Source organism: Tachysurus vachellii, chromosome 5 (assembly GCF_030014155.1).
Source record: "Tachysurus vachellii isolate PV-2020 chromosome 5, HZAU_Pvac_v1, whole genome shotgun sequence".
In the NCBI taxonomy this organism is placed as follows: Eukaryota; Metazoa; Chordata; class Actinopteri; order Siluriformes; family Bagridae; genus Tachysurus; species Tachysurus vachellii.
In genome coordinates, this window is record NC_083464.1 from 24,370,001 (window position 1) to 24,385,040 (window position 15,040).

At 42.5% G+C, this 15,040-nt stretch overlaps 2 protein-coding genes across 3 annotated transcripts; both read right to left on the reverse strand.

Annotated features, from left to right (window-relative positions):
• Window positions 1-997: 997 nt before the first annotated feature.
• LOC132846135 (uncharacterized) lies at window positions 998-4,008 on the reverse strand. 2 transcript variants are annotated; one of them, XM_060870700.1, is made up of 3 exons: window positions 3,637-4,008; window positions 3,388-3,525; window positions 998-2,759 (listed from the first exon to the last, which is right to left on the reverse strand). In XM_060870700.1, exons 1-3 carry the CDS (start codon window positions 3,679-3,681, stop codon window positions 1,587-1,589), a joined length of 1,356 nt encoding a protein of 451 aa, XP_060726683.1. In that variant the 5' UTR covers window positions 3,682-4,008; the 3' UTR covers window positions 998-1,586. The 2 variants fall into 2 exon arrangements, with proteins under 2 accessions (XP_060726683.1, XP_060726682.1); XM_060870699.1 differs by having other exon boundaries at window positions 3,388-4,000.
• Window positions 4,009-6,004: 1,996 nt separating this feature from the next.
• Window positions 6,005-14,627, reverse strand: ino80e (INO80 complex subunit E). Its single transcript, XM_060870702.1, has 8 exons — window positions 14,514-14,627; window positions 14,202-14,284; window positions 14,053-14,123; window positions 12,070-12,122; window positions 10,152-10,218; window positions 9,720-9,837; window positions 8,044-8,145; window positions 6,005-7,099 (listed from the first exon to the last, which is right to left on the reverse strand). The coding sequence occupies exons 2-8, from the start codon at window positions 14,280-14,282 to the stop codon at window positions 6,893-6,895; spliced, it is 699 nt and encodes a 232-aa protein (XP_060726685.1). The 5' UTR covers window positions 14,283-14,284; window positions 14,514-14,627; the 3' UTR covers window positions 6,005-6,892.
• Window positions 14,628-15,040: the final 413 nt, after the last annotated feature.

The following is a 15,040-nucleotide window of genomic DNA, read 5'->3' on the forward strand; positions in this document are numbered from 1 at the left end:
GGGTACTCCGGTTTCCTCCCCCGGTCCAAAGACATGCATGGTAGGTTGATTGGCATCTCTGGAAAATTGTTCCTAGTGTGTGATTGCGTGAGTGAATGAGAGTGTGTGTGCCCTGCGATGGGTTGGCACTCCGTCCAGGGTGTATCCTGCCTTGATGCCCGATGACACCTGAGATAGGCACAGGCTCCCCGTGACCCGAGGTAGTTCGGATAAGCGGTAGAAGATCCATTCATGAATGAATGGTACATCCATAGATAGATAGATTAGATAGATGATAAGATGTATTTTGTTATGTCATATTTGTTCTGGGTAATAATTACTATTAAATAATACTGGAGGGGGCTTTGACACACACCTCTGTCTGGTGTGTGTAGAGTTTGTAGGTTCTCCTTGTGCTTTGGGGTTTTTTCCTCTCCATAATCAAAGACATGCTTTTTAGGCTCATTACTAAATAGTTCGTAGTGTGTAAATGGGTGAGACAGACAGTGATAGACTCCAGGTTCCCTGTGAGCATTGGATGAATGGAAAAATACAGAAATAACAGTAATAATTAAATCTTTTTGAGCATTAGAAAACTGTTTAGTAAGCACACAAATCACTGCCTCATCTCATAGTCATTATTCCTTATAGCTGAACGGTTTTAAACATAACCATTGAAGGAAAATGAATTGAAATAAAAGAAAAAGAGTCATTTATGTCTCTTATGCATATCTGTCTTTCCACATTATATTCTGCTTAGATTGCTTATGCTAATAATAAGGATTAATCATATTCATTTTCCCTTCTGTATAATATTAAAAGATGCCCCTCTGGGTAACGGTTCCATGTACAACCCTATAGCAGAGTGTTTTACTATTATAAAGAACACTGTCTGGGTTTGAGAGAGATTCCTTTTGGGAAAAACTTGCCAATAAAAAAAGCATGCTTCATTCTCCACAGCTTAGAAATGTACATTTAAAAAAAGATTCAGGAGAACAAATGACATGCGTATCCAAAATCCATGAAATAATCTTTTATTCAGACATCGATCTGGTTGGATTTGGTACAGAGGCAGGGATCTGTTTCACTGAAGAGATGACAGGGCACAAACACACTGATGACTAAGCACTGAACACCGGTTTTTTATTGTTACAGATTCAGATGTTCTGCATAACAAACTAGGGTCACCAAGGCAAAACTGGGGGGAAAAAAGCTGAATGAGGACGAGACTGAGCTGCGTTCTGCCGTACCGTATAAGAGATTAGATCATGGTCTCGATGATGGCACTCACATATATTTTACAACAAAAACATTTGTGTTATATTTCACATTCTGTAATTAATGACCCATAAACCTTTTCATGTTTGCCAGTCAACTGAATGTACCAAACCTAATTTGCAGAGTGTAAAAAAGGAATAACTAATCCCTCAAATCCAAACAAGATCTTCGTATCAGTCCCTAATCTTTCCATTTCAGGCCCAATCCACTAGCCATTTTTGTGCAGATTGCATTTTAGCAGTAAGACACTGGCAATGATGTAATGCAGTATATTATAAATAAGCTTGCACCATGAGCTCAAGCACAAAACAAAAATACCTCCCGCTTTCTCACTCCTTGCTGAAGGCTTCCTGTATGTTTTCCAATGTGTTTCCCAGCATTCCACCAACAATGCCCACCACTGTATTAATCACATGCCCAAGTCCCCTTTGTCCCCTCCAGGCCAGATTGCCTATTCCTTCACCTATTGATAAGCCTTGTTCACCCATCTCTGAGCCCACCGCACCCACATACCCACCAACCCTCTGGCACATGCAAACTATTAACTTTGTGCCAAAGTCCCAGAGCTCACCCAGTGCACCGATCACCAACCCTAGAACGTCACCCATTAGCGTTCCTGTACCTACCAGTCCCTCCTGGCATGAGAACACAAGAGTACCTGCTAATGTGCTTATAAACGTGTAAAGTGAGCACACACCGTGCTCCCCAACTTGATACGCAACGCTGCCTACGTTCTCAACACCTGAGACCATACCAGAGCCCAGGTTCTGAACCAAACTGAAGCTGTCACTGGGCAGCGAAGCCAAGACAGCAGCATCCTCCTGCAGGACGTAGCAGATCTGAGAGGGAAGGTTAGTCAGGGTGGAGACAACTGGAGAGAGAGGAGCGTACAGGAGATAGATGACAGAAGACAGGACATAGACGATAACACTGTCCTCTTGAGAATCAGAGCTTTCTGTTTCATTAGCGCTTTCTTCCAGGATGGGTTCAGACTCTGCTCTATCAGCTGTAATATCAGCTGTTACCTCGTCCTCTTCAGTGCTTTTGTCCGGCTTAGCCATGTCTGTGTTTTCGTCAGAAACTTCAGTGTTTTCTGGTGCATGTTCTTCTAGTCTTCCTGTCTCTCCACACCGACCGGAGAAAAGCTCCTTAACGCTCAGCAGTTCCTCCAGCTCCTTCACGCTCATCAGCTTCAGCTCTCCTTCACCCTCCTGGATCATTCCAAAACTGAAACTGCTTTCTCCATCAGAAACATCGCAGCACACCGCCGACCACAGCACATCTGCTTTCGTCTCGCTCAGCCCACCCAAGCCGCTCTGAACGTACACGCTCCCACCCGCTTTAGAGCACTGTGGCACGGTCCTGCTCTCTACCAACTCTGCAGTACGAGCATCCAGTTTGTGGAAAGGAGAAGCTGATTCTGATAAAGCTACACCCCGGTCCTTCTTGTACAAAGCTGGGACGTGAAGCTCTTTGAGGTCATCTGTCTTACTTGGTTTGTTCTGCAGAGACATTTGAGGACACAACAAATATTTTCATGTTATCTTTCTTTAAATCTCAACAATGGAACAGATCAAGCCAATAATGTATTGTTCCTCTTGTACAGCATTCTAGCACTTTCAGCATCTAAACAGAATCTAATAGCCGCAAGAAAGAAAAGTTTCCTTTGTGGCTGAAGGAAAGAAAAAAAAGAAACTGTTCTGAGATGCAAATGTATGCAATGTCTTTAAATGGCTCCTTTCATTAAGCAGGAGAAGCGTCATTAAGAAATTTGCTGGAGTTTGTGTTTTGTTCTAAGCCTAAGCTTCAAATCTATTCCCTAGTCAGCTTTTTCATACTGTATGCACACTAAATATCTTTATGCACGCTTCATTTGGAACCCAAGGAATTCTCTAGAAGCCTTATTTGTTTCTATATTAAACTCCTTGCAGTGCTTGTATACATCCAGAGAACTGGGATAATATTTCAAATGACACACTCAAATGGCAAAATCATCAGCAATACAATGTGATGTACCACCGAGCAGAAACAGCACAATTCAATTACAGTTAACAGTTACAGCTTGGGCTCCTCAGAACAAATGTTTTGCATTTTTGTAATAGAAAGGACTAGAAAAACAGATCTTCTTACCAACTCCTCACTTGTTCCTTTGCCCCATACATTGTGCTGGCCAAGGTGCAGAGCCGTGTAGACGTTCGACTGGTGTCCAGGGTGATAAAGAGAAACAAAATTGCGCCCGGCTCCCAGGCTGTGGCATCTCCTCTCCAGGCCTGACTCGGTGACCAGCTGTGGGGAGATGTTCCTATAAAAGCTCTCCTCGCATTTGAGCAGCTCTGAAGCTGATATTATGTGAACCAAAGAGAGCAGGCCCAGGATCAGCGCTGCAGGCTCACACACATTACTCCTTCGTGCTGCACACAGCATGGCCAAAACCCTCTCCACTGCAGTCTGGCACTGGCTGTAAATGACAGCGCCGAAGCAGCAATTACACTCGATACGATCCTGCAAGTCACCCCTTCTTCCTCTTCCTCTCCCTCCCACTCTCTCTACACTCTGCTCCTTCTCTCTCGACTGCGCCTTAAGAGCCTGGGTGTTTCTACCCCTCCTGCTCTCCTGTCTAATTCTTCTGTCTTTTTTTAATGGCAGTAAATCAGTTTCTCTGGTGGTGCTGGTTGTGGTGGTGCTTCAGCTGTAATGTACACAAACCTGTGCACACGCCCTCTCACACCTATCGGTGTTACCTGTAAATCAGCATTCTCTCTCTCACACACACACACACACACACACACACACACACCCCTTTATTGAACACACACACTTGCATATTCTCGTTATCTCTCTCACATGTTGGTTTTATTATCTTTGACTCTAATGTTCACTTTAACCTAGCACCCGAGTCTTTACTGGAAAATTGAACAAATAACAATTTAAATCAACTCATAAGGAATCTAAATTGTCATGCATTCCTATCAATATGGAATATCAACTCATAAGGAAGGCAGAAAAACAAGCTGTATTCCTAAACAGAATCCCAGAACTGTTCTCTGAGTTTAACAACATATAAATTATGCACTAGCTTGCAGACAGATAGAATCCAATCCAGCAATCCAATGTTTCATGCCAACCTTAAACCTGTCTTCAAATACCAGTGAGAATTGTGCAAATCTCTGTCGGTATGACAACAGTAAGCTGTGTGTGTGTGTGGGTGAGTGTGTGAGAGAGAGAGATTGAGTTGTAACCCTACACTGCAGAGCTACCTGCCTGAACTAGTCTCTGAGCTTCAGGGCAATATAGGTGTGGTTACAACATTCATTCCCCAACATTATTTTTCTGTGTGTGTTTGTGTGTGTATTTCACACTCTGATTACTCCCCATGGTGTGTCCGACAAAACGCACACCCAAATTCTTACCTAACTCAGGATCATTTCTAATGTTCTGTAGTCAAATAGTGAAATGTACTCTTACATAACAGTAGCCAGTTATGTAAGTGTACCTTAAAATCTCCTTAAAAGCATGGAATGTTTAATAGTGTAAAGTGTATTGCATGGGGGGACACGGTGGCTTAGTGGTTAGCACGTTCACCTCACACCTCCAGGGTTGGGGGTTCGAGTCCCGCCTCCGCCTTGTGTGTGTGGAGTTTGCATGTTCTCCCCGTGCCTCGGGGGTTTCCTCCGGGTACTCCGGTTTCCTCCCCCGGTCCAAAGACATGCATGGTAGGTTGATTGGCATCTCTGGAAAATTGTCCGTAGTGTGTGAGTGTGTGAGTGAATGAGAGTGTGTGTGTGCCCTGCGATGGGTTGGCACTCCATCCAGGGTGTATCCTGCCTTGATGCCCGATGACACCTGAGATTGGCACAGGCTCCCCGTGACCCGAGGTAGTTCGGATAAGCAAATGAGTGAGAGTGAGAGTATTGCATAGGTATTAATGCTAAAGCACGGTGATGGTAGCATCGCATTCACATGCCCTCTTTACCGGTCACTACACTGTTGGTGTTTGACCGTGTCACTCTTTGCTGTCAATTAATAACATGTTAATTAATAAAATGAGACTTCTGATGGAGACTTGTTATGCCAGAACTAATTTAGGGACTTTACAGCAACGGAGACGAATACTAATCCCCCCCTGTCTCCTTACTCTGACTCCCTGAATATTATGTCAATATAATATACAACACCCTGTATATTAAGCAGTTGGGGTGCGGTGCCTTGCTCAAGGGCACCTCGATCGTGGTATTGCCGGCCCGAGACTCGAACACACAACCTTATGGTTAGGAGTCAAACTCTCTAACCATTAGGCCACGACTTCCCCAGTTTTCACATATCCAAGGCTATTATGAGCCTGGGGTCAGAGCGCAGGGTCAGCCATCGTGCAGTGCCCCTGGAGCAGGTGAGGTTAAGGCCTTGCTCAAGGACCCAACCTAGATGTCTCAGCAGCTTGTGGGCTTGAACCCTGACCTTCTGATTAGGAACCTTGACCACTTGACCATCACGTCCTCACATACAACTACTGTACATCTTGCACTTGCTGCTTATTGCACTTCTGGTTAGATTCCAAACTGTGTTTTGTTGCCTTGTACATGTACATGTGTAATGACAGTAAAGTTGAATCTATAAGATTTCTGATCTATATGATTTTTTTAGTGGCCACTTTAGTATTATGGGCTGTTTTGTACAGATTCATGGCACATAATACCAAATAATATACGTTTTTATTTGGTACAAAATCGACACACAAAAGGGGGTAAATACTTGCCAGTCCGATACATCACATTATAACAAGCATTAGTTCATTGACAGATGAAATTTGTGCCATTATGTTGATAATGTGTTAATAAGAGCCTTTGAAAGCTTCTGGGATTCAGAAGGAGTTCTCCAGTGGTTTATACTCTCTTCATTATAGTAAGACTTTTAAAACCTATGGCATTTGTAGATTTAAGCAATAACTTGGATTCATTTTCCATTTCTAGGCAGAAATTTGTTTATTAAAGTCACAGTGTTAACAAAAATCTGATTACAATTCACCATATTTGAAAAGTTTTATCTCACAAAAATATACAGACATACATCAGAGCTGGATGTTGAACACGACAGTGGATCAGCTATGTCTGGGTTTCTCCTCAAAGTCACAATGTAATGGAGTAAGCACTGACCAGCTGATTGATTTGTACAGAAAGCTGTTTGACTTTAAAAAGCACCGGATGTCATTCCCGAGTAATACGACACGCAGGTTGCAGACAGAAATGCTGAATCAGCAAACACTCTTAGTGTTAAAATAATTCTGCCGAACCTGATCCTGAATCCTGCCACAACATTCAGTAGCATGCGCTGTCTATAAGGAGAAAGGCTTTTTGTTTCTGATGCTGTCTGTCTTTCAGGCATGATGGTGTGGGATGTGTCTGAGCTGGCGTAGGACACGTATCCGAAATGTCCCTCCAAATCCAATCAGAGCTCTGACTGCGAATTCCTATTACAAGGAACAGTGGATTGCTGTAACCCCCCCCCAAAAAAAATCCTACGCACTGTGGCTTTAATTATTACTATTAAAAAGTAAAAAAAAATTGGTGGAGAAGAGTCAATGCATAATTCTGCATAACTGCTGCTAAATCATCACCAGAGTCTTTCATCCACTTCACCTTCACTCGTTAGGAATATCAATGACCAGCTCTGCTTCCTCGCCCTCTCCTCTCTCCTCTTCTCCTCCATCGCTGTCTCCCTCGCTGTCTCCTTCCTCCTCTGCGGTGTCTCCGCTCAGCATCTGCCGCGGCACCCAGCTGAACGGCCCGGACGAACCCGCGCCCGGTGCACTGCCTGCTGGGTAGTTAGATGCTAACGGAGAAACCACCTAGGAGGAACATAAATAAATAAATAAATAAATACATACATAAATACATACATAGTGAAAGACCGAAGTTATTTCATGTAGCGTTGACAAAATACGATGATCATGATGATGTCATGTTAGTGATCACAAGCAATGCTTTGTATTTCAACTACATTATTTCCACTAAAATGAATATTAATGTTTTATTTATATTAACCAATAAATGTAATGATGTATTTAGGATATTAATAATCTGCTTGAATATGCTGTATAGTCGTCTCACTGTTCTTTATTCAGCCTGTTCTCCTCCTTCCCACACCCACACTCCTGTCTCTAATGCACCGTAATGCACTAATGGACCATCACTTTCCTCTCCAGGGATTCATCCGCACTGTCTATCTATAGCTTTAATAACATGTGATGCTGTTTCCTGTCCCTGGATTCTGCCTTATTTAATAGTTAGACACTGGATTATAAAATGGTGCTGCTTCACCAGCACACAAATTACAATTTCAACCCCACATGAAAAACACTATATACATACACTAACTATGTATAATACACAAGTACATCTTATTTTAATGGCTCAGCTGACAAAAAAATTGTAACTGACTATTTCCTTGAAGGAACAATAAGCATATGTTCATAAATAAACATGAAATAAACAGGACAGAACACTGTTGCCGGGTCACCCGTGATGAAAGTAAATCCGACCTGATGACATATGAGAGTGCCATTTTTCATCAAATCTACAGTATGAAGCCATTTTAACATCCTGCTTTAATTTTATATTTATTTATTATTTAGAAATGTATTTTTTGGAGTCAGTAAAATCTTTAACACCACTAGTGACAGCACTAATATTTTTTTAATAATATTTTTTAAAAAAAAAGGGCTGTAAGACAAGAAATAATCGAAGCCATTTCAGACTTTCTGTCCTCTTTTCCTCTCATTATCTCTCTCACCTTTCCTGCAGACTCTTTTCTCTGTTTTGGTGGTTTTGGTTTTCTCTCTTTCCTCACTCGCTCAGCAGAGGGAGCCAAATAGTCAGGTGGGAAGGGTAGGGTCTGTTTACCACACACAGACACACACAGACAGACACACAGACACACACACACACAGACAGACACACACACACAGACAGACACACGCACACAGACAGACACACGCACAGACAGACACACAGATAGACACACAGACAGACACACGCACACAGACACACACAGACAGACACACAGACACACACACACACACACACACAGACAGACACACGCACAGACAGACACACAGATAGACACACAGACAGACACACGCACACAGACACACACAGACAGACACAGACAGACACACACACACAGACACAGATAGACACACAGACACACACGCACACAGACAGACACACGCACAGACACACGCACACAGACACACACAGACAGACACACAGATAGACACACACACGCACACAGACACACAGACAAACACACGCACAGACACACGCACACAGACACACACAGACACACACACAGACAGACACACAGACAGACACACAGACAGACAGACAGACACACGCACACAGACACACACAGACAGACACAGACAGACACACGCACACAGACACAGATAGACACACAGACACACACGCACACAGACAGACACACGCACAGACACACGCACACAGACACACACAGACAGACACACAGATAGACACACACACGCACACAGACACACAGACAAACACACGCACAGACACACGCACACAGACACACACACAGACACACACACAGACAGACACACAGACAGACACACAGACAGACAGACAGACACACGCACACAGACACAAGCACAGACACAGACACACAGACACACGCACACAGACACACGCACACAGACACACGCACACAGACAGACACAGGCACGCAAACACACAGACACAGGCACGCAAACACACACAGACAGACACAGGCACGCAAACACAGACAGACACAGGCACGCAAACACAGACAGACACAGGCACGCAAACACAGACAGACACACAGGCACGCAAACACAGACACAAACACAGACAGACACAGGCACGCAAACACAGACAGACACACAGGCACGCAAACAAACGTGCGCAGACACACAGGCACGCAAACACAGACAGACAGGCACACAAACACACGTGCACAGACATACACACACGTGCAGACACACACGCACGCGTAGACACACGCACGCAGACGCAGACACACGCACGCAGACGCAGACACACGCACGCAGACGCAGGCACACACGCACACAGACGCAGACACACGCACACAGACGCAGACACACACGCACACAGACGCAGACACACACGCACGCAGACGCAGACACACACGCACGCAGACGCACACAGACGCAGACACACATGTTCAAACCACCGCCATGTCAGCACGCACAGTCCCCACCCCATAAGATATGGGTCGGAAAATAAGCAGATGATGTGACGAGACGACAACAGAAAAGAGAAAGAAAAGGATGAATGAATAAAAATGTCCAAAAAACAAAACAAACAGAACTAATATATGATCAAATTCAACAGCGTTTTAAACTAAAAGCAATAGGCTGAAGCTGGATGAGGTAAGTGATGTAAGGCTGTGCTGTAGAATCTCCTCACCGCGTTGAGATACTGAGAGGGTGCTGAAGCCTGGAGTGCGTTCGCTCCGGGCCGAGAGAGGAGAGCGGGCTGGGGCGACGAGGACGAAGCGAGGGACGGACCTCCGGGACTTCTCCTCCTGAGGTTTACACACATTAATTACTGAGGTTACACAGGAACCCACTCGAGCAACAGTCTCTGTGCCATACAGTGGGTTTGTATTTAATGCACTTGTACTTATTTGTATTTAATGCTGATAAAAAAAAGTTCAACTGTTAAATGGATAAGAATTGTTAACCCTGGGCTTTAAAGCATATCATACAATCCGAGTTCCCCTAAGACAGGTCAAACAATGCATTGGAATAAATAAACTGAATAAATAAATACCAATACAAAATACAACCAGCTAGACAAACATAGGGTTAGTCACATCATCACATATGCTGGACTCACTTCTTTCCTGGTTCTCTTTCCCTCTGAACTTCTCCATCGCTGTCTGAGGAGGCTGTGGCTTCCGAGTCTGGAACACAATCCTTCATTAGAGATATATAGCACAATAATACATTCTTACTTGCAAGGCATGTTCATATTCTTCTATCTTTTTAGTCTTTGTGCTGCAGAATCAGATTAAAAATCCTCATAAAGGTCTGTGTGAAATCTGCACAGTCATGGAGAGTGTACTGAAGTGTACCTGAGGTGACTTTAGTATTTGTTTATAGGTGACGTGATAGAGGAGCGTACAAGAGACTTGAATAGTCTAGAGTCAATGAGCTAACAGATGAGCCAAGCGCAAGTCAAACAGCACGGCGAACTGCAACGCTTTCTAGAGCTTACTACAGCTGCCTCGCGTATACAAACAGACTGACGGATTTTCAGTAAATGTCACTCTGTGCGCTTCAGGCAGACCTCGTAGGACTGATAGAGCTGATTGAGCATTCAATGAAGGTCAGAATGTAACCCTGGAGCACAACACTCATTTGCATGAGAGCCTCTTTGGCACAAAATACTGCGGAATTCTAACACCTGATACACTGGATCAGATGCTCGACCCGTTTTGAAGTACTTCAACCCAAGCAAGAGGCCAGGCTACACAACACAGTGTACCGGTTTCATTAACCGTGTTCAAAAGAGCACAGGAAAGCTGTGACCTGGTATAAGAGCACATGCGGTGTAATGGCTGTAGTGACATATGTGAAAACCACAGGGATGAACCCGAAGCTGCCGGTAGAGAAGCCGGCAGCCTGACTAGTGATAAAAATCACGGGAAACACACTGTACACGACCTGAAAAATGCTAAAGCTCGTTTGTAAATTGGATGATACACTCGGAAGTGTGAGCTGTGCCACTAAAATCATGACGTTTATTCTCTGCCGTAAAGGAGATAATGCCTACGATAGAAGAGGAAGTGGGCTGGGAGAATTTACAGGCAGGGCAACAAATGAGATCTGTGTTATTGCCACAAAGGAGAAGGCAAGTTCCTCAAAATATCATAGTGTGGTTAAAACACTCCCAGGTTTAACTGGTGGATGTACAGTTCATCTCTTTGAGAATAATTTCATTGAAATAACTGCATATATGGACGCTGGGCTAACAATGGGATCCCTTTCACATGCTCACAACAGTTGATAAGACAGATGATAAAAATGAGGACGGTACAAAGACTGACCAAATCACCGAAGATTCACCAGAAGTGCTGTAAAATTTCAAAAGCCAGGATTGAAAATATTTGGAGAAAGTGGCAATGAGTCTGGCAGATTTTCCACCAAAACACACAATGTTTGTGTGCTTTGAAGAGTACGATTAGGGGTAAGAGTTTTTAATGCAAGATAAGTCCATTCCTTAAAACAAAAGTGATTACCCAGCCATAGGGCAGCAGTAACAGGAGAGGCACAGTCATTTAGCAGATATTGTGAAGTGGTGTCATGGAGTTCAACATCAACATTTACCATCAAGATTTGACACAAACTCATCACCCCCTGTATGGGATTCGCTCAAGTAAACTCAACATCAACATCATTAGGACTCGAGTGAGCCTTATTCTCGTATATGATCAGAATCAGCACTTGACACGTAATAGTAAGGCTCTGAGCCATAATCAGCACTTACATTAAGCAGTACAGGAAATGCACTCCTGAGTCAGTGTTACAAATGCTTCAAAATGCAATCTGTACTAGCTCCGGAAGGATACAGTATGTAGCTAACTGTGGAGGACTAATTGGAGGAGCACTATTTAATTCACTCGACTTGATGCTAATGGCTAGAAGATGAGCCTGAACTTTTATAGCCTACATGTAAGCTTGTTTAGGTCATGCTATTAGTACTACGCAAGGGAAGAGCAAACCTAAAAACTAGTTCTTTTAGAAAGCCTTACCAGACGAGTCCTCATCCACCCGCTCGTACTGTAGCAATCTGTCCAGGAGGAAACTGAGACAGAGGAGAAAGGCACACACTCATTACATATACATACACACACACACAGATCAGTCATAACACTAAAACCACCTGCTGAATACTGTGTAGGTCCCCCTTGGGACACCAAAACTGCTCTGACCCATTAAACATAGACTGCACAAGACCTCTGAAGGTTTGCTTTGGTATCTGACACCAAGACTTTAGCAGCAGATCATTTAAATCCTGGAAGTTGTGAGCTGGAGCCTCCATGGATCAGACTTCTCCTTCCAGCACATCCCACAGATACTCGATCAGATTGAGATCTGTGGAATCTAGAGGCCAAATCAACATGTTTTTATTTGTATTAACATTGTAGGTGGTTTCGGCAGTGGACAGAAGTCAGCATCGGACCGCTCTGTGGATACACAGCTCTACACACAGCAAGCTGCGTTCTGATACCTTTCTACCATAGCCGGCATTCACTTTTTCAGCAATTTGGGGGTCAAATTTGGATGAGGGATCAGACCTTAACAAGCACGACTTTCTCACTGGTTCATTTCCTTCTAAACACTTTTTCTACACTACACACCAGGAAACACACCACTCATCTTGCTGTTATTATTTTTTTTATTTCATGACTATATCATAATTTTATGATCTGTATTCTATGATGTACAGCACTTTGTGTTCAGCTTTGTGCTATTTATTATAAAGTGCTTTATAATAATTATAATAATAACCTTAATTTTCTATAGTTCCTTTAAAAGTAATCTCAAAGCGCTTTACAAAAGCAAATAAAACAACAAAAATACACCACATAATATAAAGATTACAATTAAAACAACAAAAATAGACTATAAAATAAGCACAATGTAAAATTACAATTAGTCAATTAAAAGCTACCTTAAAAAAAATGAGTTTTAAGCTGAGATTTAAAAATGCCAAGAGATTTTGCTTGCCTTATCTCAGTAAAGAATTCCAAAGCTAGTGAAGAGAAAGCCCTATCTCCCATCGATCGTAAACGAGTTGAGGGAACAGTTAAAAGACCAGTTTCAGAAGAACAAAGGTCGCGAGATGGAATATAAGGAATTAAAAGCTCAGTCAGATATTGAGGAGCCAACCCATGTAAGGCCTTGTAGGTAAGCATCAAAATCTTAAAATCAACTCTAAACCTAACGAGGAGCCAGTGCAAGGACTCCAAAACGGGAGTAATGTGATCTCTTAACTTTGTTCTAGTTAGAATTCTAGCAGCCGAATTTTGCACTACCAGCAATTTGTTTAAGGTAGCTTTTGACACCCAAGCCAACAAGGCATTACAGTAATCGATACGGGAAAACACAAAAGTGCTGATCAGTCTCTCCGCAAGAGAAAATGACAGCATTGGACGCAATCTGGCAATATTTATAATATGAAAGAAGGATGTTTTAACCGTATTTTGGATATGTGGCTCAAACGTTAGATTGCCATCAAAAATTACCTATTTATTCTAAGTATTATTAGTACCGTCTAGCTGTAACAATTTGGCCCTTGTCAAAGTCACTCCAAATCAGGGGCGGTTCTAGAGGCGGGGTCACAGGGGCCCTGGCCCCTGCTGAAATCTGATTGGCCCCATTCCATCAATCGTTAACGAGAAGAACGACCGGAGAATTTTTAACAACGATCACAGATGCAATTCAACCCTCAGCGGCACTCGAGCGTTTAAAAAAAGGAATGTTGCCGAAATGTATTTGCACCGTACTGAATAAATTATTTTGTGTGCTTGAATGTACCCTGTATTTGTCCCCTGAATGTAACATGTGGCCCCCTTAATGGCCCCTGTTACAGAAAAATCCTAAAACCGCCACTGCTCCAAATCCTTCTGTTGCCTATTTTTCCTGCTTGCTACACTTTTAGAACAGACTGTTTACTTGCTGTCTATTACATCTCACCTGTTGATGAATTAAATTAGGAGAAAGTGTTAAACCTTTTATCTCTGGACACCTTCAGGAGTTTTCTCTGTGCTCTTCTGAGCTCCTCTTGAAAACATTCCTGCTCCTAAAAATAACACAAGACTAAATTAAGTGTGGATTCATTCATCACGTCCTGAAACACACCGTGTACAAAGATACTTACATACACCAAAAACTTTAATTTACGCTTCAGGTTTTTGTATTTTCGCTTGTAATCCACATCTAAATCGGCTTGACCGTTCATATCTGGGGAGGAAAAATGACATGAGGGTTTAATATAATAAACATTAGGCTTTAAGGTATAAATGATGTTTATCTGCACTGATACTTAATGAGCTCAGCTATGAATTTGCTGACATTTATACTGTATATAAAGGCTTAGAACCGTTAATATAAAGTTATGACGACTTGTATGTGGTTTAATTTTTATTTTAAATGTATTTGCGTTGACATGAAACTGAGACAAGACACTGACCTGAATTACAGACGTGTAGGAAAAACTGACTCTGAAATATATTTCACATGAAACCGAACAAACGCTAGGCGCTTTGTTTACTTCCGATCACGTTGTAATCATGCGCCGGAAATGAACCGTTTTCAAACTTGTATTCGTACGTGTAGTTAAAAGCTTTATAATATTGATTAATATCGAATTAATGAAGGCATAATCGCAATTTAATTGACCTAAAGCACGTGTTTATTTTCTTATTTAAGTGGGAAATAGAATTAGAATAGAATAGAATAGAATAAAATAGAATTATTGGAGACTTTTAATTTGTAAAGGTACTGAACGCCGAAGCTCTGTATATCATTAAACGAGAATAATTAACATTTGATAACACACACACATTTTGGAAGCAAGAATATATAATCTCTCTCTCTCTCTCTCTCTCTCTCTCTCTCTCTCTCTCTCTGTGTGTGTGTGTGTGTGTGTGTGTGTATATACATATATATATATATATATACACACACACACACACACACACACACTACACACACACG

Coding starts and splice junctions, on each gene's coding strand:
- LOC132846135 (XM_060870699.1), bottom strand. CDS start 3,681: ATGCTGTGTGCAGCACGAAGGAGTAATGTGTGTGAGCCTGCAGCGCTG. Junction 2,760..3,387: donor AAGGAACAAGTGAGGAGTTG/GTAAGAAGATCT, acceptor ATGTCTCTGCAG/AACAAACCAAGTAAGACAGA.
- ino80e (XM_060870702.1), bottom strand. CDS start 14,282: ATGAACGGTCAAGCCGATTTAGATGTGGATTACAAGCGAAAATACAAA. Junction 10,219..12,069: donor GGTGGATGAGGACTCGTCTG/GTAAGGCTTTCT, acceptor ATTGTGTTCCAG/ACTCGGAAGCCACAGCCTCC. Junction 9,838..10,151: donor GAAAGAGAACCAGGAAAGAA/GTGAGTCCAGCA, acceptor TGTAAACCTCAG/GAGGAGAAGTCCCGGAGGTC.